Below are 25,879 nucleotides of genomic sequence, written 5' to 3' on the forward strand. Positions count from 1 at the left end.
CAATTTCCAAATGCTTTCATCATTCGGAGATTGTGGAATAGTTCTCTGGCTACGCGAGACTATGGGGCTGGTAACATGTTACTACAATGTAAATAGTTAAAAGTAAAAATAAAAAAGAGAAAATATCTCAATTTTAGTATAGTATTCAAAATGTACTTAAAATGCAAAATAATTGGCATCAGAATGTACTTCAAAAGTAAGGTACTCATACAGTGTCCCAGGGCCATTCCATTTCAAGTTTTAAAAATGTATAAGATCTTTTGAAAATAGCAGATCTACAGGTAAAAATACATAAGCCTACTTGAATAAATGTACAATGATTCCACCACTGGTAATAATACGCTATTCAGTATGCATTGAGCAAAATATAAGTAATCCATTGAGACATTTCAAGAGTACATGTTTTATTTTTAATGGCTGTATCATACATTCTGAGCTCTTTAAGCTGTACAGTTGCTGATATAAACGGCCCTGCTCCACCATCCTACAGAAGGAGCAACATGCAGGCTATTTCTATCTTCCCACCCTTATGTTCTTGGGAAGAAAGGCTATCCAAGCTCTCAAATCTAACTAGGGTCAGGTAAACACAGCATTCAGTTGTCTAGGGGAACTGTAAGGTCTGGTGACTTGTGAGAACAATATTTTAACCACTTTAATAAACCCTCCATTCCCTGTTGACTGGGGTCTCCCAGGGCTCTGGACTATGTTCGCTCAACACAAAATCCCTTTGCCAAAAATAACTGATCTACAAGCTCAACATGTAGCAGTTGTAGATTTTCACCAAATGTTCACCCCAGAATAGGGACACTAGTGTTCAAGTGGTTGTCAGGATTGTGTTTTTTTTCCCCCTCTAATCTCATTGTAAAAAAGGGGGGGGGGGGGAAATACATGACAGGTTAGAAGGCCATGTTCTTAGAGGTTTACTGTCCCTTGCAGGGTTTTTGGATTTGTAAGGAGCAGCAGGAACTCAAACAGTTGAATGCTTGAGGCATTTAGCTGTGCCTTCACAGCCATAATTAGCATCAGAAAATCAAGTCACCAGAGAACTGGACCACCCAAACATGCTATGGATTACCGTCATTTCCTCATTAAACACTAGATGCCTTCTGGCTTAAGATTCCTTTGCAACATTTTATCCTGAACCTCAACTGGTTTGAACAAGCTAGACCAGTATTTACTTTGCACAATATTACACGCAAAGAATATGTACAATTTATAATAGCATTCATACAGTAGTACAGACAGTAATCAACGCTTTGGATTGTAGTAGATGTCCGTCTAATTGTCTTCCTCCAAGTCGAAACTAAAGAAAGAGATTTAGTCTAAATCAAGTGTTTCAGAATCTGATTCAGTGAGAAACACCATGAGTTAGACAAAAAAAATTTGGTCATTACTCATTATACCACAATCTGGATTGTTGCCCAATAGCCACTTTGATGTGGTTGGCAGAAACATTTAAAAGGACAATTTCTTTAATTCTCATGTGTGTGGTGACAGTAGCCTTCTAGTGGGTGGATATTCTCCAAAACACAATCTGACATCTGCCCATCCAAATCTCAATTCTGCTTTCTTACATGAATACAGTACCAAACCTTGGCTTCCTGTGCTGTTGGATCAGTCCACAGCGATTTGAAATAACATTAAACAAGAAACATAACCAAAAGACAAGCATACATGTAGGCAAACAAATAAAAAAATAAAAGATAATCAAATCTTGCAGTATTTCACAAGGTCACAGCAATTCCACCGACCAAAGAATTATTAAATATTCCAACAGTGCGTATGCTTTAATATATAAACACATAACATAATACATATTTATTGGTTACAAAAGAAATTACAATTGATATATGGCTTGAGTGACATGGTTTCACAGTTTGAGGAAAGTTAATTTGGCTGTTCGCTATGAGTTATGTATTTGGAGCTCCGAATATAAAATCCTCTGTACAACATCTACTCCTGCCATCCTGCAATCAAGTCAGTGTAGAAGGATGTAGAAGGATTCGTGCCTACCTGCAACTTGAATGACATTCGCTTTTCCTCCACAACTCTGAAACCAGACTGACAAAGAACGAAACAAAAGTATACAAACTAAACAACAAAATAAATAGGACAATGATATCCTTTCTCACCGTTTTCCTTTCCCTGTCCATTAAACTTCACTTCACCTTCCTCATTTAGGCAGGCCAGCCAATACTGGATGTGAGGATCATAGTTGGATAGTAAGAGCTTTTAGAACTTTGGCAAACTGAAAACAATAAATAACCCAAGAGCAAGATATAAAAAGAAGAAGAAAAAAAAACAACTACATTTTCATGTCCTATAGACTTTTGGATTCTATGCCACTTTTGTCTCGCTACAGTACAATGAACAATGCCTTTTCTTATGTACAGCCATAGCTACTTCATCTGTTGATTATTGTGCTTCATCACAATAATACTATTGTTCTTCTTCACAATAATACAAATAAATAGTTGAAATCAGCATACCAATAATTTCTCTGAATGCATAACGATATTTTACAATGGCTTCTTGCAGATATTTTTCTTTTCACCATCACCCACAAATGTAAACAAAAGCCCAATGATCAAGGCAGAAAGCTGGCACAACAGGTTTCATGGGAAAGCGGCAAGAGGGTGTATATTATAAGATGGGAGGCGATTTGTGAAAAGGCATAACGTGTACTGTGTTTGTGTGATGAGTAGATAAAGTCTTTCATCGTGTCTCTCTCTAGAGTATATTGTCTATGCAGCTCTATTTGGGAGGTAGAGGATTGTCAGGAGTACTAGGGGTCACCACCTCTTTGTAGAAGTTCTCAATCTGCTCCTTGTACATCTTCATGACCACCGGCCTCTTCAGTTTCATGGTAGGACCTGGCAGACACACCACAGATACTTAACATCAGAACTTGGCAGTGAAATCATTCATAATTTGTATGAGCCATTTAGCAGCAGGTGTCCTTCTGAGCACACAGGCCCAACTCACCCAGCTCTCCCCCGATGATTGAGAAGTCCTGGTCCAGAACGATCCACTTCTGGACACGCTGAGCGTTGGAAGTGGCGTTCTCATTGGCCCGGTTGATTCCCTCCTGGATGGCGGCATGGACGGCACGGTCTCGGCCTCCGGCGATCTCGGAGACATGTGTGGATTTGCTGCCCAGCTTCTTGCACAGCTCCACAGCCTCAGGTGTCAACTCATCCTCTGCGGCGCCCGTCTCGCCATTTACCTGGCACTGGACAAGAAAGATATCATCTCTCAATTATATTGTTTTCCCAATCCCAACTATAATTATTACATTCTTGAAGAATACATTTGGAAAGAATATATATAATCAGCTTCCTGCAAAACTGGAATAATTTGCTGCTGCACTTCCAGCTCCTGTAGAAGGCAGCCACAAGTTTGTATGAGTCAGGTAGTTTTAAGACAAACCTGTTTTATTCCCGATGTCACAGAGAAATACTACACCATCTACTGATTGGTGGAGATCACCGTTACGTTACCATGGAAATGTTTACTGCACCCGTGAATGTCAATCAGTTTCTGCTACCACTAGATCCCATAGCTCAGAAATCAAGTCACAAGACTATTACCAACTGATATATAGACCAATAAAGAAGCATGCTAAACAATCGTTGGAAGCATTGGAAAGGTATATGCGAAATGATTTATGCCTTGCATTTTCCAATTATTTTATTGACCTGAATCAAATGTTTTATGGTCACGATTCATCTTGTAGTTGCTAGTTGGGCTGTTCAGAAGTTCAGAACATGGGTTATGCTCCATACTTAGGTTCTATTCTATCTTGCAGTGTGACCAAGTGTCCACTGGGTGGCAGCCTCTGCACTAAAATGGCACTGGGAGCTAGCCTGGCCCAAACCCTGAAAATTGCATTTGAAAAAGTATTTAAAGAGATAAGATGTTAACACAAGATTGACTCAAAATGCTTGTCAGATACAGTATCACAAACACGATAATCTGTGTTGTAGTAATTTCTTATCAGATAGTCTGAGTGTGTAAGAGAACCTGGTGAATACTGTCACTCTTATCACATTCATAACACTTTAAAAGAATGGCTGGGTAAGAGTTTATGTTGTCTGTTGATCTCTTCACAGGTGTTTTACAAGTTGATGCTCAATATTGCTGAAGGAACCGGATATTGTTGCCGTCGCATACTTGTGTGACAATGTAGTGTGAAAAAGTTGGACATTAATTTATGAAAGAAAATGTGAGGTTACAGTGTGTCGCGTTCCTACGCTTACCTTGATGGTGAGCAGCATGGACAGGAACTTCCTCTTGTCTCCAATCAGCATGGCATTGCTGATGAGCGGTACAGCCATCTTCACAGCATCCTCGATGGGAACAGGAGGGATGTTCTCTCCACCTGCTGTGATGATCAGCTCTGCACAGTGCACAAAAACAAGGTTCAATTACTTGATGCAACAGCAGTTCGTTCTGTGGTCTAGGAAAAAAGAATGAAAGATCTGGGAAAGAACTTTCCCCCCCAACTCTTTTTCCATGGGGACATTTCACAAGTATTGGCCCCCATTAAAGGGGAATTTCACTGGTATTTTGCCTACATAAAGCAATGTGGGTTTTTTTTTGTGGCTTTCGCCTTTTTTTTTAATGGAGGGACAGACGGTAGGCCGACTGGGGAGAGATGGGGGGAAGACGTGCAGTAAAGGCCGTCGGGATCGGGAGTCAAACCCGCGGCACACTGCCAGACTGGATTACCAGCCAAGGTGCCTGGACCGCTGAGCCACGGCCCAGGCCAAGCAATGTGTTTTGATACGTTTTTTGGAGGCTGGCAAAAGCTCAGCACAAGCTCTCATCACAGAAAATGGACTGGAAAGTGTCCCCTCACAATAGAATCTCGGGTTTGGCGGGCTAGGGTACTAATTTAAACCTTAGTGTTCCTCGTTTCTGGCGGACTCCGTGTTAAAGTGGTGAACTGAACGCTCAAAAGGGCCAAAAATCCATGTTGAGCCGTTTACCTTTGATGCGTCCAGTAATGAAGAGGAATCCATCCTTGTCATGCTTGCCGAGGTCCCCAGAATGCAGCCAGCCATCTGCGTCCAGAGCCTCCTCCGTCTTGTCGGACATGTTGAGGTAGCCCATGAACACATGGCGGCCCCAGAAACATATCTCCCCGTTCCCCTCCTCGTCTGGGTTGTGAAGCTTTGTCTTGCACCCTTGGATCTCCTTTCCACAGCTGCAGGGGCATTTATTTATTATTATATATTTTTTTTAATGTCTTGCACTCTTGGATCTCCTTTCCAGAGCTGCAGGGACATTCATTTCTCTTTTCTTTTTATGTCTTGCACCTGTGGATCTCATTCCCACAGCTGCAGGGACATTTATTCACAACCGTTTATCCACATGCCATGGAATAAAGCAAAGTTATTGTTGCTGCTGTTCCACACAACAGCCGACCAGTTGAAGAGATCGCAGATTTGAGGCATTAACCCCTTTTCTTTTATGACATTTCTGAGGCCACTCATGTTTCTAGAAGGTGCTTCTAAACTTGTATTAGATCACTTAGTTCAAATACTCTCATCTTAAAATAACTAATGACTGAAAATAGCTGATCTACACACTCACATGTCGTGCTGTAGATCTGCTTTTTTAGGTGTGTAGCATGCTTTCACAGAAGACACTATGGAATCCAAATGACTGAAATCAGTTGTGGCGACTGAGAACTTTAATCCATGAACATGCCATGCACTCAACGTCCCTATTCTGGTGCCACCATTTGGCAAAAATAGCAGATCTACAAGCTCAGAAACCGTTGCAAAGTGACTTGTGAGTTTGTACAGCTGCAATTTTCTGCAAAGAGTTAGTATCATGTCATTATCATAGTCAGTGGCTGCGGTTACATGAGGGCTTTTTCATTCAGAATGAAAACTACAGAATTAATTAATTCAGAAGTAAATGTTTTTTGCTGCGTGTTTACATGGGAAATGGTCATTCCGAATGAGTGTTTACATGGACGATACTTTTAAATCCCATTATTTCATTCCACATCAGGTTTGGGGCTGGGAAGGCTTCTGATTACGTCCAGTGGTGGAAAGTAAATAGTAATTTACTTTAGTACTATACTAAAGTACAATTTTGAGGTATTTGTACTTTACTTGAGTATTTCCAATACTCCACTACATTTCAGGTATAACAAAAAAAAACTTTCACTTTATTTTTTATTTTTTTTAACTTTTAGGTTGCTCTCAGAGATGTGAAATTAAACATGTCTACGGTAGTTACTTATAATTAATCGCAAAACAAGAGCATAATATAGCCATAACAATTACATGGAAACAAGCATGCACAGAAAGACCTGTTGGACATGAGTCCAAAATGGTTTCAATAGGATTTTTGTAGGTGTTTACTGTTTACATGACAACTTTTAATAGGATTTAACTTTTATTCTGAATGAAAAGGGGATTTAACTGTCCTGTAGCCACTGTCAGGTCAGTATTACAACATGGTCAGTATCATACAATCTTTTCAACTTCCCATATAGGCCATTCATTCCCATTTTGAGTTTTCAAAAAACACCTTTTGCTACTACTCTTACAGATTTTGTCCAAACCTCACACAAATTAATTCCAGACACCTTTAGGCATGGCATCATCTACTTTAGAGTCTACATTCACCTTTTGCTCATATGACACATCTGTGCAGTGTAATCTCCCCCACAGGAAGAATTAATGTGGATTGGACATTTTGATTGGAGACCCTCTTCTTTCCGAGTATTGATTTTTATTCCCCTCAGACCTGTGTATTAGTGGATATGATGCCGTTACTTCCAGCCAAGTACGGTACGTCTAGTCTAATGTAATGAGAGCGAGAGAGATGGGGTAAAAGCAGGGTACCTGGTGAGTCTGAAGGCATCGGGCAGGGAAATGGTATGAGGTCCTGTGCTCTCGCTCATGCCGTACAGCTCATAAACAGGGATGTCCAGGCTGAGGAAGAACTCCAGAGTGTCTTTGGTGATGGGGGCAGCGCCCGTGTAGCACTTGTTACAGCGGTCCAGGCCCAGAGCCTTGCGTACCTTCTTGAATACCAGCTTCTTGGCCACGCGGTAGTTGAGTGGCGTGCGACAAGCTGCTCCATTTCTGAGTTGAGGGGAGGAAAGTCACAGTTTGTACCTTATTGACTAAACTTACATTGTAACATACCTGATACTTTTTAATGCCATGTGTATATATGTAGATAGCTTAGATTTTTTTTGTTTCTTTTCAGTTTTTTCACAACACATAGGATTCTTAATCCCTTAACTAGTGTCCAATATTAACAACATGTACAAACATGTATTAAATAGATCAAAGTCAATATCTTAGTGACTGTACGTACTGGTTCATCTTGATGAGGTTGGTCTGTAGCCCCACATCCTTGGCCCAGATGGCCACCTTCCTGCGAACTGTGGACGACTTGGCCCCGGCAGACTTCATCTTTTCCTGCATCTTCTCCCAGACACGAGGGACGCCCATGAAGGCTGTGGGTCGCACCTCCTTCAGGGTGTTGACCAGGGAGCCCTGGGAAGCCCAAGAGAGACAGAATTGCATAAGTGCTAGCAGACAACAGGACAATTGACCATATTCACTGGGTGCTCTCTCACGCATTCACTTTCTGGTGTGAATATATATATATAACACTGTAAATAGACAGTGTTCATGCATGTTACCCTCAATCCAACAACAAATACTTCAACATCTGAAAAAAAACCCACATAAATATGCTGTAAAATGATACAATTAACTACTGTAAGTAAGCACATAAACTCCTCGTGCAGTAGAAAGATCTTGTTTGAAGCATGTGTGCACTGAAACACAAAACCTCTCATCTAAGACTTCTAAGTCCACATGTCCACCCTCAGCGAGGGTATCTCTTTAACTTGTCCATCGAGGCATAGCTAATCTGCATATTTTAACTGGATTACATGCTTGCTGTGTGTTAATCAGATAAAAAAAGAAAAGCAAGATGATGCCGACGATGTGGAGGAGGATGATGAGGGCACGAGAACACATGATCCCATATAAATAAACATGGCATAAACAAGGCCCTTTTTGAAAAGCGTGAAACCAATCCTGAAGATTCCTGTGAGAAAACCCTGAATGACTGAAGGCATTGGATGGAAGGGTGGATGGGACAGTCATGTTTTTATTGCAAAATTCTTCAGAGACAAGGCTGCCCTTTTTTAACAACATGAACTCTAACGTCCCCATTCTGGGGCAAACATTCGGCAAAAATGTCAACCTACAAGCTCATAATGTGCTGCGTACAGACTCTTCCTGGGAGACCACGGTCAAAATGGTGCATTTAAATGGTACGCGCTTTACATAGATTGTGCATTACATTCATTCACCCAGTCACACACACATTCATACACCGGCGGAAACCATGCAAGGCACCAACCTGCATATCGGGAGCAATTAGGGGTACAGACAGAATCTTGCTCAAGGACACTTCGACTCCAACTCTGGGGAACCCGAGATTGAACAGGGAACCTTGCAGTTCCCATTCAGCCACTCTACTGGCTACTCTACTCCTGAGCCACTGCCGCCCCAAGTATATACTGTACAGTATGATTTCCGTGGTTAAATAGATCAGTGACGCACTACAAGACTGAAGAATGTTACTCAGTGGCTATCGGTGCTAGAATATTCCCTCAAGGTCACATTATGTGTTCGTATTCTACATAGGGATATCACTTTGGTCTATTGTTTAAGACTTTCACACGGGAGACCTGAGTTCGAATCCCAGGTGTTACATTGGTGCCGTGACCTGGATCGGGTCAAAAGGGGGTGAGGGTGTGAGGCTCAGAGCCTCAGCCTGATGCCCTCAAAAGTCTAATATCTCCCCCGGTCCATAGGGATATCCCTTTGGTCTATTGTTTAAGATGTTGGACTTTCACGTGGGAGAACAGAGTACAAATCCTGGGTGTTACACACACAGCCAGCCACACAAAAACCTTACCTTGAGGGCATCTGGCTGTGCGAAGTAAGTGGCTCCTCCGACCTTCATGGTGACCCAGATGTCAACCATCTGAGCGGCGATGTGGCTGAGGGGCAGGTAGCTGACCACAGTCTCCTGGGCCTCGGTGGCGTCTGTCAGACGTACGTGTTGGCTGGTGGCAAAGGCTGTCCACGTCAGCTGCAGGGAGGGAGATGGGGGAACGGAGAATCAAATTGAAGCATTTTACGTGTCCAACATACTGTTATAACAGCAACATTTGTTAAAATGTATTAGGGAAGCTGTAGCCTCGGTACCCAGGCTTTTATTTTCGTTTGCTACGGCTCAAAAAATGAAAGCCTGGGGAACTGAGACATTTCCTGGTCTAGGAGTGGGAGTGAACTACAGTGCAGGGGGGCGTCACTCTCAATAGAGTGACGTCAGTTTTCTCAGCTGTTTTCTACCAGGGAGAGGAGGGACGGAGGGGGGTGGGGGTCTCTGATGGCTGAACCAATATTCTCCAGCGCTTGCTCCAAGACCGCCCGCCCCTCTAGATCAGAAAGCACGCTGGCTGGGCCAGGCTAGGGCAGCCGTGGCAATGTTTAACGTCCTAAGAACAGATTGTCCTTTCAATAGCCCTTTATGTTGGAGTGATGGCAATTTGGGGTTCATTTTCTATTTATCACCCAGCGTTATGAATTTCATTCAACTATAGCTTTCCTCCAATACAGTAGCTGGATTTAAGTCAAGTCAGTTCTACGAATGAAACTGGTGATCTTAGGTTAAAATGCTGTTGTCCATTGTAACTTACATTGTCGTGGCTGAGCATGACTCCTTTAGGCTGTCCTGTGGTCCCTGAGGTGTAGATAAGTGAGCAGCACTGGTTGGGCTTCTGGCTGGCGATGATGTCATTAAGAGGAGCGTCTGGCTCATCACGTCCCAGCTCCATAAATTCCTCCCACTAAGAAACAGAAAGACCATAATGAAATATGAAATAAATAAATTAACAATTTGGAGTTCTAAGACAAAATGAGTAAAAGGTTCTACAAAAATGAAGTAAGAAACCTTCACTAAATAGTCAAATCTAGTGTAAATGTTACTCAGTTAAATTACAAATGGAACTAAATCGACCGGTTCCATTTGATTACTCATCAGAGTTAACTTAACACTGCACATTTTACTGTATGCATACAGTACATGCTCAACTAAGAATGCAGCTCTTCAAGAGATCATAGGCATGTTGTAACAGTGAGACAATTGGCTAGGCTGAAACTGCCTATTCATAGAGTAGGTAGTTCACAAAGAAAAACTGCTCTACTGGCAAATACTCAACACAGTTTCTGTTATGAGGCCATTTTGAGAGATTCTTACCGTGTATATATTTGGTCTCTTTTCTTTTAGAGCGTCTTTGTACTGGATAATTGCTTTCAAGTGTGGCAACTGGTCTTGAACCTGTAGAAATGTGTAAGCAAACACATAATACATTTCTGTGTGATCAAATAACAGGAAACAGTTCATGAATACCACAGTAGCAATAACAGGGATTTATTGAATACCACAAAAGCAATAACATGGATTTAATGACAAAAGGCAATGTGATATATCTTGCTGTAAAACACCCGTAATGCAAGTAGTACTCAATATCTCTCATGGAAGAAAGATTTTGTGTCACCAATTTAGCATGTTAACATGCTTTAAGCTCACCTGGAGGATCTTCTGCAGTTGTTTGTGGTTCTCCACCACAATCACATTGGCCTTGCAGTTATCTGCTACGTACTGGCATGCTTCAGGAGAATTGGTGGTGTAGATGCCCACAGCAAACCCTCTACAAACAGGAGAGCCAAACTTATAGAGAGCAGTCGCAAAATAAGTAATTTCATTATAATATTCAAATGTATTTTTGTAATGCATTTCTGTTGCACTCTTAATGCAATGTGTCTAAATGCGTTAATGTTTGCAAACCACTTTGCATTTCCTTGTTGTAGAAATGTGCTGTACAAATAATTTTGCCATGCCCGACATGAGAGTGACGGCAAGAAACTCAAGAAACCAGTCAGTTAATGGAAGGACGTACGATGTACGGTACGTACTGTCTGGAACGAGCACGTACGTACTGAAACAAGAAGTCACGCCATTTCATTTTGGCAGCGTGATTATGATATTCTGTGAAATGCTCTGTCTGCTGCACAGTCTACCAAAAGAAACCTTTTCTAATCAAGACTGATTTGGCAGCATACAGTTTCAATATAATGTCATTTTCAGCACAGACTAGAAACAAGGTGTGAAAGCCTGGGTAATACATCAGATACAAGTAAGACGCGCAAACGCGGGAAGCGAACGCAGCTCGTGTGTGTGTGGTTGTGTGTGTGTGTGTGTGCTACAGCTGCGCCCTCTGGTGGCGGGCGGGTGGTGTAACAGCGTGACACACACACACACACACACACACACACACACAGACATTCAGCCCTTGCTGTCATAGTAAGTGGCTCACTGCGTTCGCAAACAGTTTGATTGAGCGGAGATTCATTGCAGAGCAGGGATTTAAGATTTTCTAGGAGAAGAACGATCAGCACCTTTCTCACAGCTCTGAGAGCTATAGTGAATGGATGATGACGAATGCAACTCAGATTGGTTAAAATGCTTCTGTGAAACACCAGCTGATTACAGATGACAGATGTTGTACGTGTCTCATAATAAGCCATCTGTTATTTGACTCTGGGGCAAACTGTTCCTTATCTGATGAATGTACAGTTCTTTGACAGGTTTCGATGACTGCCGTTTGAGCCTTTGCTGCTCATTGAAAGTAATTTACACTAGAACAGGTTCCATTCCAACTGGAGGCATCCACAAAAGGTGCTCCAGGAAATGGCATATAGCAAAATGTGCATTGTGTCAAATTGGAGCCAGGCCGATGCCATATTTTTGTGTCCGATGCGTGTTTTCAAATCACTTTAATCAAAACGGATATATATATATTTTATTTTTAAAGATATTGTTTTGCCTTTATTTACAGGGTACGGTAATTAGACAGGAAAGGGGTAGAGAAATTGGGAGTGACACGCGGCAAAGGCCGTCGGGCTCGGGAGTCGAACCCTCTGCACGCCGTCCGGCTAGGTCAAAACAGACTGGTTCTCAAATGGAACTTTAGTTCCATTTGAGAACATTAATATTTTTTAATTAAGTACATTAAAAGTCAAAATATGAAAATAACATGATTTGAATTATACAATGAACAAGCAAACATTTAAATCATATTATACAATAAACAATCAAACAAGTACCGGTAGATATAAAATACAAAGTGAAATTGTAGACACTTTAGACAATTAAAAAATGTCCACAACACGTTATGAGCTTGTAGGATACAAAAAAGAAGTAGATTAGCTCTATGAACTGTTGCACACCCATTAGATGAGGAACGTGAAGTCACTCAGCCATCATGTCTTGGACAACAGTGGTTGTGGAAGACTTACTTGAAAGTTGAACTCCCTCATCATAACACAATTTACATCATGACAATGTCCCATGACCAACTAGAATAGTAATAAATATAGGCGGACACTCACCCTGCCATGATGGCAGCAATGTCAGAGATGAACCACTCAGCGGAGTTGAAGCCCAGGATGCCAACACCATGATACCGCTCCAGACCAAGCTGAACACAACACAAAAAGTACAAATAAACCTACATGTGTGGACGAACATGAACATTATTGAAACTGTTGTTATACCAAGTATGTAAGTGGATGTGCTTTTTAAATAACTTATGAAGTCTTTCATAATGACAGTGGTGGGAACACGAGTCACACGACACAAGGTCCGAAACCTCAGATACAGTAGAAATACAACACTGGCAGCTGGCCAAACTGTACGTCTCTTTAACATTTCATAGTGCCGAAAATTGATATGCTGCCATCTGACACCGTTAGTGTTATACTTGGAAACATGTGCTTAGGGGTGCAGGGTAACAGGTTCAGGGACTGCCTATCTGTATCTTCTATGCCGTCAGGTTCAGGGCAGCTTAAGGATCTTTGCTCGTCTGTGTGTCTGTGTTGTCTGTGCAGACAAGCTGCATGTGACTAAGTCTTTGTATGCAACACTTGCAAACACCCCACACTGCACACAACTTCACGCCAAGTCTTTGCTGACAAACAGTGTTGGGTTTCACAATAAACTATCGTGCACCCCGTAGTGCTCTGTATGTACAGCTGAGCATCGTCCCGAGACAAGACGTCTCACTGGCTGGCTGACATTTCAGCCCACCCTGTGGGACAGAGTTGCACGATGTGGAACCTGACCTGCCAGGAGGATAAACTCATCGAACTGGTGTAGATATTAAAGAGACAACAGATCTTTAGTTGACTAATGAATAACCTTTTGACCTTTTGAGACAGGTGATTTATTTTGTGCTGGGCAGGCAATTAACAATTGGGGCCTCTTTTCTGTATAAAGCATACTTCTTACTTAGACATTCATCTCAAATTTTTTTACCTTTTGTTCAGCTTAACAGTTTTGTAGATCTAATTGTTGTGATGTTTCTCTGTGGAAGCATACTTGGATGATACTTCACCGTCAAAGGTCCGTCAAAGGTCACAATTTCACTACCCTGTGATAAAGACCTTACTATCAACTACTGTATAAGGATTTTGTCACACATTGATGACTTGCATATTATGTTTATTTGACAAGCGTCACCTTCATGTGATATGAAACAGGCTTTAGATGACACCTGTGACTGTTCAGTTCATTTGTTTTTAATGCTTTGGGTACTAGTGAGCAGCAGAGGCAGTCTTGTAATCGCTAGGTCCCGGTTTGATCCCCAAATCCTCCTGCTTGAGCAAGACACTGAACCCCTAAATGCTCACGAATAGCAGGTTGGTGCCTTACTGTATATGGCTGTCTCCACCTCAGCACTTTGGATAAAGGCGCTAGAGAACCATTTACTCATTCGTCTCTGCTCAGGCCTCACCTTAAGGAAGCTCTTGGCTGCCGTGCGGCAGATCTGGTAGTATTCTTTGTAGTTGAGGACCTTCTGCTGCTCACCGTCCTTCCAGCCCAGAGCGATGAAGTTACCAAATCGATCCACAGCTGAGGTGAACATCTGGTCGACTGTCATTGGGGGCTCGGCAGACATGCCAGACTCCCCCATTCTCAGCTTCACTTCCTCATTGCCCCTGGATGTCCACAGAGGAGGCTCCCCTGCTTTTGGCACTGACAGAGAGTCTGGGCGCTGGACACCGACTGTAGGATGAGAGACAGGAGGATGTGGGAGGGGATTGGTTGAAAAGAAAGGAGGATTTGTTTACTGTAGGTTTTATTCTTGTTTAACACAATAAGAGGCAGCCCTCCAGGCCAGAATGTGGCACCAGTGATGGACAAATCAGCGAAAATAAACATAGGAGACGCATCACTTCCGCCCGCCCCGGAGCGGACAAGCTCCACGATTGTGATCAGCATGGCGTGGATTAACGTATTAATAGGCTATAAAGATGGCATGTATGCCAATCTAAGCATAAATAAGACTAATAACCCTGTGCACCGCAGATTATCATGTACGCTGTTTTTACAATGAGTGAGTGGTGCAAACTATGCAACAGCGCCCCCTGCTGGACACACACACGCACAGAGTGTATTTAATAATTTGTAATGAAATCTCGTGTTTCTCGTGGATGGCCCAGGTGACCTTAATACCTTTTCCTGAGATGTACAATGTTTGAAACAGATAGTTAAATTAGTGGAGGGAAGAAATGAACAGCGTGGGCTAGTATACAACAGACAGCAATTTGGCGTTAAAAATGTGTGAGTGTCCTCTTGAGGGGAGAATATTTACTGACAATCACGTGATCAATGCATCACTTTGAAGTTCACCCCTTTTCAGTTTACCATGCCGACAGTTTGTCACTGAGAGGGACACGAGCGAACAAAATCAATTTATCAGATGATGCTCAGGCAACCTCAGTTTAAACAAGCCAAATCAAATCAGTCTGAATGGCCCTTTCTCTTTAGAGAGGTTACACAGGAAACCAAGCCAGGTCCATCAAGAGGTTTACGGTACTGAGGTTTTCCCCAACAACCTCCCACGCACCACTGTCAGAGGGCAGAAAACATTAACTACTAAGATAGTAAGTGATACTAATTCACTTGGACCATGCCAATTGTCTAGAGCTCGTTCAGGCAGCAAGTACAGTAGACACTGATGTTTCACAGTCCTACAGAAAAATACAACTAACTACCGGACAGTGGGAATAGAAATTATACACTGACACGTCAGTAATTTCCCCTCACAAAGCTGAATAAATTTTTCGTTTCGGTTGCGTCGCGCGTCATCGTACCAAACACGTACTCACGGATGACAGCTGGCCCTTAAGGTCTACCCGCTGCGTATATTATTATATCACAACATAATGTTATATCATTGACCCAACAATGATAGTATGATTTTTTTTGTATGAAGTCTTTTGTATGAAGTCTTTTTCATGAATTACTTGTGGAAAACGTTAAACATTCAGAATTTCAGAGTGGCGCATTAGCCTACTTTACCTGAGTAACATCAACTTCTGATACTTGACAAGAAATAATAATCCTGTACAGTCACCGTGTAGTGTTTTGTTTCATAGGCTGCAGCTGTTGTTCCGCGGCTGAGCACACATACTGTATGAACGGGTGAAGATACCAAGGAGGAGAAGAGTCCATTTTCACTGCTGATTTTCCAAACAGTTTCCCCGACCTTGTGAAGGAAGGTCGGGAAACAGTTTCTAGGAATTGGGCAGACTGGATGTGTCGTCTTCCCCGCACAATCAGAAGCACAATAGGTTTTCAAAGAGATACCTGCCAGACGAGTATGATACAAAGGCTGCCTGAAAGGCATGCCTTTGCATTCCAATGTGGGTGATTGAGGGTCATGATCTATACTACGCGCAACGGCAATCCGCTGGCAATCCGCTGCCTGTGTTTGTCCTCTTTTTTTCCCTCAGTTTTCAAATGGATTTGAAAATACGACGGGAAAACTTGAGATTCCCTTCTCGTGTACCAGTGGCACATGTCCCACGGACTGGTGCCGGTCCGCGGACCGGTGGTTGGGAACCTCTGCTTTAGACCAGTTATTGACATTATACCAACCATGAAACGTACCTTAGTTACGTCACCATCAATAGCCAATAAGGGACCACAATTCTTACCCCGACATACATACCCAGCTGATCACCAAACCTACCTTAGTTACGTCATCAAGAATGGTGGTCCCTTATTGGCCAGTAGACAACAGACATACGGTGAACACCGACATACATACCCAGCTGATCGCAGTACTTGCGCAAGTAATTAAAGGTGTTCATCAAAGTACTGTTAACCCATTTAGACCGTAGAATGTGTGGAGCCGTCCTGGCTAATCCAACCGATGGATTGCGAGGACGTGTACACGTCCTAGCGCATTTTCATTGATATCAAACAAAATAAACTTATTCGGATTTCTCTTCTTTTTTGGGGGGTTGGCCTCTCCTTCTGCACCACACTCCTTGCTGTTCGTGCATGCACGCTGCCGTTCACTTCCCCGTTTACCACTCAGAAAGAAAGGCTCGTATCTCCTAATCTAGGGAGCTCTCCCGTGGTTTTGACCAGATGGATATACTAAGCTCTTAATTTCTGACTTCAACATGCCTCTCGTTTAAAATATGAACACGAGGGATTATCGAGCAACTTTATCGTAATCATAGCGAGGTAAGCAAGCAACATTATTTCTCCCGTTTTTTTGTACGGAACGGAAGGGGGGGGCTTTCAGAGTAAAAGCTGCCATATCTGCGTGGCACCCCGAGCTGCTATTTTGAAAGAAATCCCAGCGCTGATTGTGTTAACAACATACAGAGCTAGTAGTAGTGCATTAGATGGGCTTCATACATAAGTCAGCTGTGCGCAACACTGTTACACCCATATCATTGTTTCTCTTGGGGTCCCACGTTTAAATTATTTTTTTTTTTACTCCAAAAATCTTCTCAGACTAGCGTGACAAAATGCACACCGCTTAGAATAATGGTCGTTTTCATTTTTGCAGTGTTTTGTCAAGTTTCCCTTTAATGAGCCCTTTTAATTCAAGCGTGCCTTAAATAAAGAACTAATCTGCTTTCCTAATGCATTTTGAGCGCATAAAGCAAGCATGGAATGGAATCAGTGTTGGAGACGGATTGTTCTTGGCCCGAGTCAGTGTAGATTAGAGGCAGGAAAAGGGAAGTCAACACATACCGGCAGAGAATGTGGTATTCCGTCACTTCCGTTTAGCCCACTTCCTCATGTGAAAAGGTCAGGAGAGCAACAGAGAGTGCTGACTTTGACCAAAAACGTACATACAGGCTCAAGTTGCTTCTTTCAACTCCCTTATCAGCGTCTGTGTGTATTCTCAAATACAACCCGTCTGAATCACCCTCACTGATGTTAACCACTTAAAACCAATGAACTTCACTGAAAAAGGGGCTCCCGGAGCTATACTTAATAGGGGGGGGGGGGGGGGGGGGGGGGGGGTAGTTGCTTGCCTGTCTGTGTGTGTAAAGAATGGGACGGTTCAGCAGGCTCTGTAGTTTTGACTTCATTGTTGACTCCAGTGTCGTCTTCCCTTTCCCCAGCTGACTCCTCCTCTGTGGACTCACTGAAGGAAAAGTAGAGGAGTTAATCTTAGTACCACACACACACACACACACCACACACACACACACACACACACACACACTTGTGTCCCCAAACTGACTGCACTCTGGTACTATAGGAGATAACCTGGGGCAACAAGTTCCACTCAGTGAGTCAGAGGTTGAATAACTTCCCAGTACTACAAAGTAAACACTCCCTCAGGTACCGTCTGATGCTACTGTAGCCCCCAGCCTAAACCCAGCCCGCAACAGCCCTGCTAATTGGGCTCAGCCCTATTGGCACAACAGGTTGCGCGTTGATCTGGCGAGTGGGAGGCCCGGGTTCAATCCCCGCTTTCTGCACAATGCTACAATCTGGTGTAGTCGGCAGGACGTGGAGCATGATATCCTTGCGTGAGGGACATGAGGAACATAGTGTGTGGTGGTCCGCGATGTGACATAAGCCGGTTGGTTTAAAGGTTCAGATAAGTGATATATATTTTTGTTAAAACAAGTGCGAAAGAGCTCTGGTAGTAATCATTGCTATAGATTATTTGTTCAGTAACAGGGGTCTTCCGTCTGTTGAGAAAATGCAGTTCAATTCAGGATACCAATTTCCTTCTACCAGGAAAAATGCTTTTTCAGTTCAGGATACCAATTTTATTCTACCGGGAGAGAGAACAAGATAATCAAGTGAAATGGAAAGTGATGACAAAGAACTGAGCAGACAAAATAGAAACCGGAACACTATAAAATGTAATAAGGAAGGTCCTCTTTCCTGATTGGATTAAATTGGCAACCCACCTGAAATGTATTTTCAGTTTATTGCAGAGCTGGAGAGACCCCTAGGCTATTATTACTGAACACACACACACTCAGCAAAAAACAGTCTTAACTTTTTCACCATACCTTTGGTTTTAACCAAGAAATATCACATGCCCTACCGTTAAGCTGTGTGTATGTGTGTGTGTGTGTGTGTGTACACATACATTGCCACATTCTCCAAGGAGGCTGAGCTGTCTTCAACGTCACATGACGAGTGCAGGAAGACGCTATCATTTGGCCGTTCCACAGCTGCTGACATGGCACTGGGCTCACACACAGTCACTGAGGGAGAGGGCACATAATGACAGACATGTAATAGTTTTATTTATATTTCAGAGGTACCTTTAGATTCAATAGATTTGATTTGGTGTGTTTGGTGCTCTGGTACGTCAACTAAAGTGACCCACATACACAATATACAGAAGTAAAGGTGATTATCGTTATAAAATAGCTCAAGGCTCTATTGCTGATTACTTAGGTTAGAACCCACCGCAGTGGTGTCCGGTTAGAACTTAAACCATGATGCTTCGACTACGACTTTCTCCCTGAAGCCGAACCTTTGTATATTCTTCGCCAGTTAGATCTATCTGATATCAGCACTAGGTCGGCTCGGGCCCAAATATAGTGGATTGTAATACTAAAGGAAAGGACCATATTCAAACTCAAGGCTAGGATTAGGAGTGGGGCCCACCACAGTGTACGGTAAGAACTTAAACCGGGATGTCTAAATGAATTGCATTTTTAGAGAGCTTTTCCAAGTGCTCAAAGCGCTTTACAATGGTTCATTCATTCATACATTCGGAGGTGAATCGGCGAACAGTCGACGCCAGCGTCCTCACTTCCCACATCAATGGTGGCAAGCTTACACCGACCGACTCATTGGAGGCAATGTAGGCTTCAGTGTCTTGCCCAAGGACACTTCGACATGTGGACAGGAGGAGGAGCCGGGATCCGAACCGCCGACACATGGATCATTGGACGACCTGCTCTACCTCCTGAGCCACAGCCGCCCATGTGATTGGGAAGATGGTCTTAAAGAAGCTAGTTAAAGATACCTGGGTTGTAAGACCAGATACCTCAGTTCGTATGGGTTGAGGTGTGCTTGATCATGATCCTCTACTGAAGGTAAAAGGTCTTGAAGAGGTCTGTGTCCTGTGCTGAGAAGAGTAATGCTGGAGGTCCTGGGGAGTGTTGTTGGATATGAAGGTAGATTCCCGAGTGCGTTGGTTGAAATACATCCTCTACTATGACAGTGCTGTCCTTCTTATACTATTCCGGCTCCATATATGGAGGTCCAAGTAATTAGAATCATATCATTGCGACCGCAATTCGCATTTACTATGAAAACGTGCATTTCCTGTCAGTTAGTCCGTCCGTCTCCATATATGGTCACACATCGTGACATCATGTCTAGTCACCCATGCCTCCATATACTGTATGGTCAAGCCTCGTGACATTACGTGACAGACATCTCCAGATATACCTGTAGGCATATATGTAGTCGGCAGGGGCCCTTCCCCATATATGGGAATGTCAATATATGGCCATATCATTTCCTATTGGTTCGTTGGTCCGTTCATCACCTAGATCTGCATATATGGAGCCGGCCAGCAACTCTACATCTGACCTCAAAACCTTAGATCTCCTCTCTATATAACATGGAGCTGACCTGTTCTGACATTCCATATGTTCAAGATGTTTATTGCCACACAGATGTACATGCATTGTGAAAAGAAACTTAGGTTGGGTGATGCTCCACAATACACAAATAAAAACGGTAAATAAAAAGTCAGACCAGCATACAAGGCCGTACTTGGACCTTTGCATTCCTTTCGGAACATAGGCCATTGATGAGTCGTTGCCATCCTCTCCAGCCGTTTCCATGCATCCCTCTGCTCCGTTCTCCTTGTGGGTTCCATGTTAGTGCCCGTTTAGTTATTGCCGTTTTGTTTTTTCTTAATGTGTGACCAATCCAGCTCCACTCCACAGCTCCTTATCAGCTGTATCTATAATTGTTCTCCCCATAGGTTGATGTTGTTCATGCGGTTTGGCCAGAAGATCCTGAAGATGCGTCTTAGGCAGTGGATGATGAATTTCTGCAGTTTATTGGTGATGTCCTCCACGTTTATGATCCGTACAGAAGTACGGATTCACATCCTCCTCTGTCCCACCATCCACTGCTATCACACTTCCCATTTGTCGACCTTTTCCAGTGTCTGGCCTCCGATGCTTATTGGGTTTGTGTATTATTTTGGTTTTTGGTCAGTTTATTTTAAGCCCCAACAAGGCCATAATACCATAAAAATGCTCATTGTTCATTTAGGCTGTTAAGCAGTCTTACAGCCTGGGGGAGAAAACTGTTCAGCCTGCTTGTGTTGGCTTTGATACTCTGGTACCTTTTTCCCTGAGGCAGCAGCATGAAAAAAAACATTCTGGGGGTGTGTGGGGTCCTTTATGATCCTCAGTGATGTGCTCAGCTGAGCGCACCACCCTCCTGAGAGCCTTATGGTCCTTGTCAGTGCAGCTCCCATACCAGCTTGTGAAGATGCTCGTCAGCAGGCTCTCCATCGTCCCTTGGTAGAAGTTCTTGATGAATTGTGGACTCAGGCCGAACTTCTTGAGGCGCCCGAGTCCATATAAGCACTGTTGCGCTTTTGCAACCACTAGAATTGTATGTGCCTCCCATTTGAGTTTTTCATGGATGTTCACCCCCAGGTACTTGAAGGTTTCCACCCTCTCCACCACAGCACCGGTTGATAATGACAGGAGGTTGTGGATCCCTCCCCCGCTAGTCCACGATGACCTCCTTGGTCTTAGAGACATTCATCAGGAGATGATTCTCTTCACACCACTGCTCTAAGGTGATCGTCCCCCACCCGACCTTCCTGTTCTGACATTCGATGTTGATCTGACCTCATCAATCAAACCCTGTACACTCAAGACACGCTCCATATATGGCCAGTACATAATATGCTGATCTGACCCCCCCCATGTCAAAGCACCAGCACTCGCCCAGCAGTCTGCCCTCACCCAGGCGGATGAGCATGCAGCGTGCTATGCAGCGTATGCGTAAGGAAACCGGACAAGTGGGGCAGCAGGTGAAGCACTTTGCATTTGTACATCTTCAGAGTCATTCAAGGGCAGAGGGTTTTCGGCGCAGGACCATGGGGCGAGTTCGCTTAGACTATCGTAGATTGAAAATGTCAGAATCGATAAATACATCTACGAGAGTCTTAAGCTAAGGCCTGCATCCATCCATGCACCCTATAGGGGCAGCAGATCCACCAGAGGCCACCACACCACCTGCCCCCAGTACACAGCCAGATACACGCATCAGCGACTCTTCACTATCACTGCATTGTAAATTCATCTTGTTCCCAGGCTACGTTTACACAGCTAAGGACCCAAATACAATATAATACAGGTCCATCTTTGGACCCCGTTATCATTTTCTCAGTCAGTAAAAGTACCCAATATATACCTTTACATACCGGTAGGCATATCACTCGGTGACCAAAGATCTGGTGCTTAGTTAACTAGCTAGTCTAGGAGCCACGTCCAGACATTCCTTACTTTGGCACTGCCACCTGCTAAAATAAACCTCACCTACATGTGACTGCCAGTGGCTACCAGTGCTCACAAGACGGCACGAGAGTGATGCTGGCTTTGAATCAAAAGATCAGGCACTAGAGGAACACAACACACCAGTGTTTAGAGGTAATTATGGATTGGTGCCACATCCTCTGAACAACATGGCTTGATCCTAGTTTGTGTAGGGTGAAATTATTTATTGTGACGAATAGTGCCAACTCTAAAAACACTGATCCGTAATTAGATACATAATATTTGCTAATTAACATATGGGTTAATTTCATTTGATCAGTGTTGAAACTTTTGCCAATATGCATAATGATAAAATGTTAATAATAATATAAGATGTTATTGGTCGCACAGTACATACTCTATCCCCTACCAGCTTGCCCCCAGAGAGTCCAAGGAATGGAAGGAGCCACATAGGAGTGGCATCCCCCACCCCCTGCCCCCACCCCTCTTTTTCTGTAAACATATGGTATTGGTGTCATTACCGAATACCAATATGTAATGTATTGTATGTCTTGACTAATTGAGTACAATGGACCAAAATCGAAACAAGACCATACGCTTAACAAACATGTGTAAGTAATCAAGCAAGCAATAGACAAAATTAACTGCAACTGTTGACAAAATGGTAGGAGTGGACCATGGAGCCTAGTTGATAAAAGTGGTAAGCTTTGAAGAACAGTTAGTCTCAAAAAAATCTACGGGTTTCTAAACCATCACATAACATTTATAACCAATTTAAACAGCTGAGAGCTCACAGCAGAGGTTTAAGATAGATGACCTGCTTTTAGCTTCGTCTCACTAAATGTATCACCTCCACCGCTTCTTCTCATTAAAAAGGTGGGTAGTACCACCTCCACTGCTTCTCCTCACTAAATGTATCACCTCCACTCATGTGTGAGAGACCTGGTTAAGTTACACCACATCCAAATTAGGGAGGGAAAGAGAGATGAAGTAAGAAAAGCTCACTCTTCCACCTTTGACAGTCAACACAGGAAGCATGCCATCCCTCCAGAACAATGAAACGTGACCACCGCCAAAACCAGACCCCCTGGTTGCTACACAACAGCCTCGCTTGGCTCCCACTTTAGAAAAAGACACAAGTCTGGGCTCCTCTTAGCACGTTTATTTAGTGGGATGGAAAACACATACCAGCAGCCTATTCTGTCCATTGTGGTGGTAGCCTATCATCGCTCAACAGTCGGGACAATTGGTCAGGGGCAAGGCCAGGGGATAGCAAACAGGCAGAGCAGGGGTCAGAGAGCACGAACAAAAATATTAGGTTTGGTGATGGGGGAGGGACTAGATGGGTATGAAAGGTGCCTTAAAACACAGAAAAGAATCCCTCCCTCTATGAAGCCGTTTTTGAGAGCCATCCCATGTAAACCTCCATTGGCATGCGACGTCACAGACCTTTTATTGATTTCACCGCAGCGTTGCCCGGGTAGCTGCTGCTTAGCCTTGATGAGACTTGAGCTCATTGTGGATTCTTTCAGGCAGACAACCCTGCTGACTTTTTCGCGGAGTCGGCAGATGTCACATGGTGAGCTCACCACTTCCAAGGTGCCATTTTATTTTCAGTATTCCTCTGAAAGCAGCTGCAGATTCCTCAAAGACCTCTCTACACACACACAGCTGTGTGCTTGGCTCATACAGCAGAGGTTTGTGTGGGAGTGTGTGGTCACTGTGGTGGTCTCAAGGGGACAGGGAAGTGAGGGAGTGGGGGTGGATCATGATAGGGTTTTAAAAGGTCCAGTGAGAACTGCTTTGCTGTGTGTTTTGGATGTCTAGGGAAAGGTTGAGTGGGAGGGGTGACAGTGATCATAAAAAATGTTATTTCACTCAAAACCGCTCATGAGACACAAGCTGGCAATCTTCCATTTCTGACGCAGCTTTAGAGCAACACATCGGGCAACACATCTTGCAACCTTTAGTCCTTGCTCACCTCATATTCCCCCACCAATCCTTTCAATTTTTGCCTCACCTGATGATCGGCTGTCATGCACATCCTCATGGCCAAAATTAAAAAGACTGGAGCCCTGATATTTCTGTTCAAATGTGACAGGCTAGCCCTGCTGCCATTTCTACATCACAGGTGACATGACTAGGCAAGACTAGCTGACTTGCCTGACTAGACTAGTCAGGCAACAACAAAACGTGAATATTGATAACATAAGCTTATAGCTTTTGAGTTCAGTGGACCCGACATAAATACTATGGATGGTCAGCAGGTTTATATGGTAATCCCTGCACATTTTGTCACCCTAAAGTTTCATGCTAAAACTCTGCCTCTTGTCCCGATTTCTTCTCAAGGATCATTAATGCACATCTCATTGTAGCCTAAGCCTGCTGTATAATCAATCATCACAGTCTGCCTTCTACTACGGCGATGTGGTTCATTTCATACAGATAGTATGTAGCCTGCTGTCAGCCAAAACCAGAGCACTTCATTAATATTCCCCAATTTCCTCCTGCCCAGAAAAGGGCAGGAGGTGTGATAAATTACACACACAGTCGATTGTTTGGTCCAAAAATAAACTGCAGGCTTATACAAAAACTACAGGATTAAGGTCAGCATCACAAACTGTCCATTCAGAAATGCAAGGATTCAACAGTTGGACAGATTATATTACTGACAGAGGCACACTTATTATCAGACATGCACAAATACTGAATAAGAAATCAGGCAACTGTCTGTCGCTAATCTCCAGCTCCACCAACATAGCGCATCCATCACAAATTAAACAGCCTGACCTACTCTCCCCCCCCCCCAACCCCCAATATGATTGTGATACCACCACACCCCGAATTTAAATACCTGACCACTACAGTACATATCCACAGTCAAAACAAGAGTATGCCTGTTACGCTTTCCCAAAATTTCACTCAATAAAAGGGGATCAATAAAAGATCACATTCACTCTCTACAATGTACAAGGTCAAAACCATGACACCACAACCTGAACCCATTTCAGTGCAAACCACAACTGGTATCTCATGGATTTCTATCACCGACTCCCAGCTGCATGCTTTCAGATTAACCACCAGCACGTCCAGCAGTAGTGAAACTGAAAACGCATTCCTATAATCTATATGGAATCTATACCCATGTTAAACTAGGGATGTATTGGTTAATACGAATCTTCATACACTAGTACGAGCCTCTTTAAACTAATGTAATGTTTCAATCTCTCTTCGGTTCAATTGACAGCTCAGCACTGGTCTATGGTCCGGTTCCACCCTGGTTGCTACAGAGCGACTGCACATGTTCTTCTAAACAGGATGATAGGGCGGACAGGAAACCTTTAGCAGATTCAATAAATTAATGGTGCATAAGACAAACGCTGATCTTACATGGAATTATGCAAAAATGACACAATAAAATAGCATTTTGACACCAATCCTTAGACCATTTACTTATCAAGAGTCCGTTCAGTTGAAAACCAATAATCTGCATCAAACATAAAACCTATTTTTATAATAAATGAAATACTCACATTGCATTTTTGGGGGAGCTATATATTCTGGATATATTTTCTTTGGCCAAGTCCTCACTCTGATGGAAACGCTGTTATTTCGGCTACTCAGTCTCCATACACATTACACAAATATGACATTATCGTTCATTTTCAAACACCGGGCCGGCTTGGCTGGTCCCTCCCCCGAAACCCCACCCAGGCGGGACAGCCCCCTTCCTTTCTCAGACACGCTCATATTCCACACCGACACGATTGGCTGTAATTGCTCACACCACAACTCCTATTCCATATAAGGGAACAGGGGGTAGGCTTTGAGGAATACACACGATGATGTGCTCCTCAAAGCCCTTCCCCCCCTCTCACACACGGACCCACTTCCGCACACAGTCAAACGCACGATGCAGATATGCCGGCTGG

General features: G+C 43.3%; 1 protein-coding gene across 1 annotated transcript; it reads right to left on the bottom strand.

The window, feature by feature from the left end:
• Positions 1 to 1,772: 1,772 nt before the first annotated feature.
• On the bottom strand, positions 1,773 to 25,604 carry acsbg2 (acyl-CoA synthetase bubblegum family member 2). The gene is made up of 15 exons (XM_083766422.1): positions 25,481 to 25,604; positions 18,548 to 18,665; positions 17,469 to 17,581; positions 13,916 to 14,187; positions 12,513 to 12,601; positions 10,651 to 10,771; positions 10,318 to 10,398; positions 9,758 to 9,907; positions 8,971 to 9,147; positions 7,348 to 7,529; positions 6,867 to 7,109; positions 4,992 to 5,209; positions 4,260 to 4,399; positions 2,986 to 3,232; positions 1,773 to 2,873 (listed from the first exon to the last, which is right to left on the bottom strand). The coding sequence occupies exons 1-15, from the start codon at positions 25,485 to 25,487 to the stop codon at positions 2,755 to 2,757; spliced, it is 2,277 nt and encodes a 758-aa protein (XP_083622548.1). The 5' UTR covers positions 25,488 to 25,604; the 3' UTR covers positions 1,773 to 2,754.
• Between the last annotated feature and the right edge of the window lie 275 nt (positions 25,605 to 25,879).

Source organism: Protomyctophum parallelum, assembly GCF_964188405.1.
Source record: "Protomyctophum parallelum genome assembly, chromosome: 6".
Classification (NCBI taxonomy): Eukaryota; Metazoa; Chordata; class Actinopteri; order Myctophiformes; family Myctophidae; genus Protomyctophum; species Protomyctophum parallelum.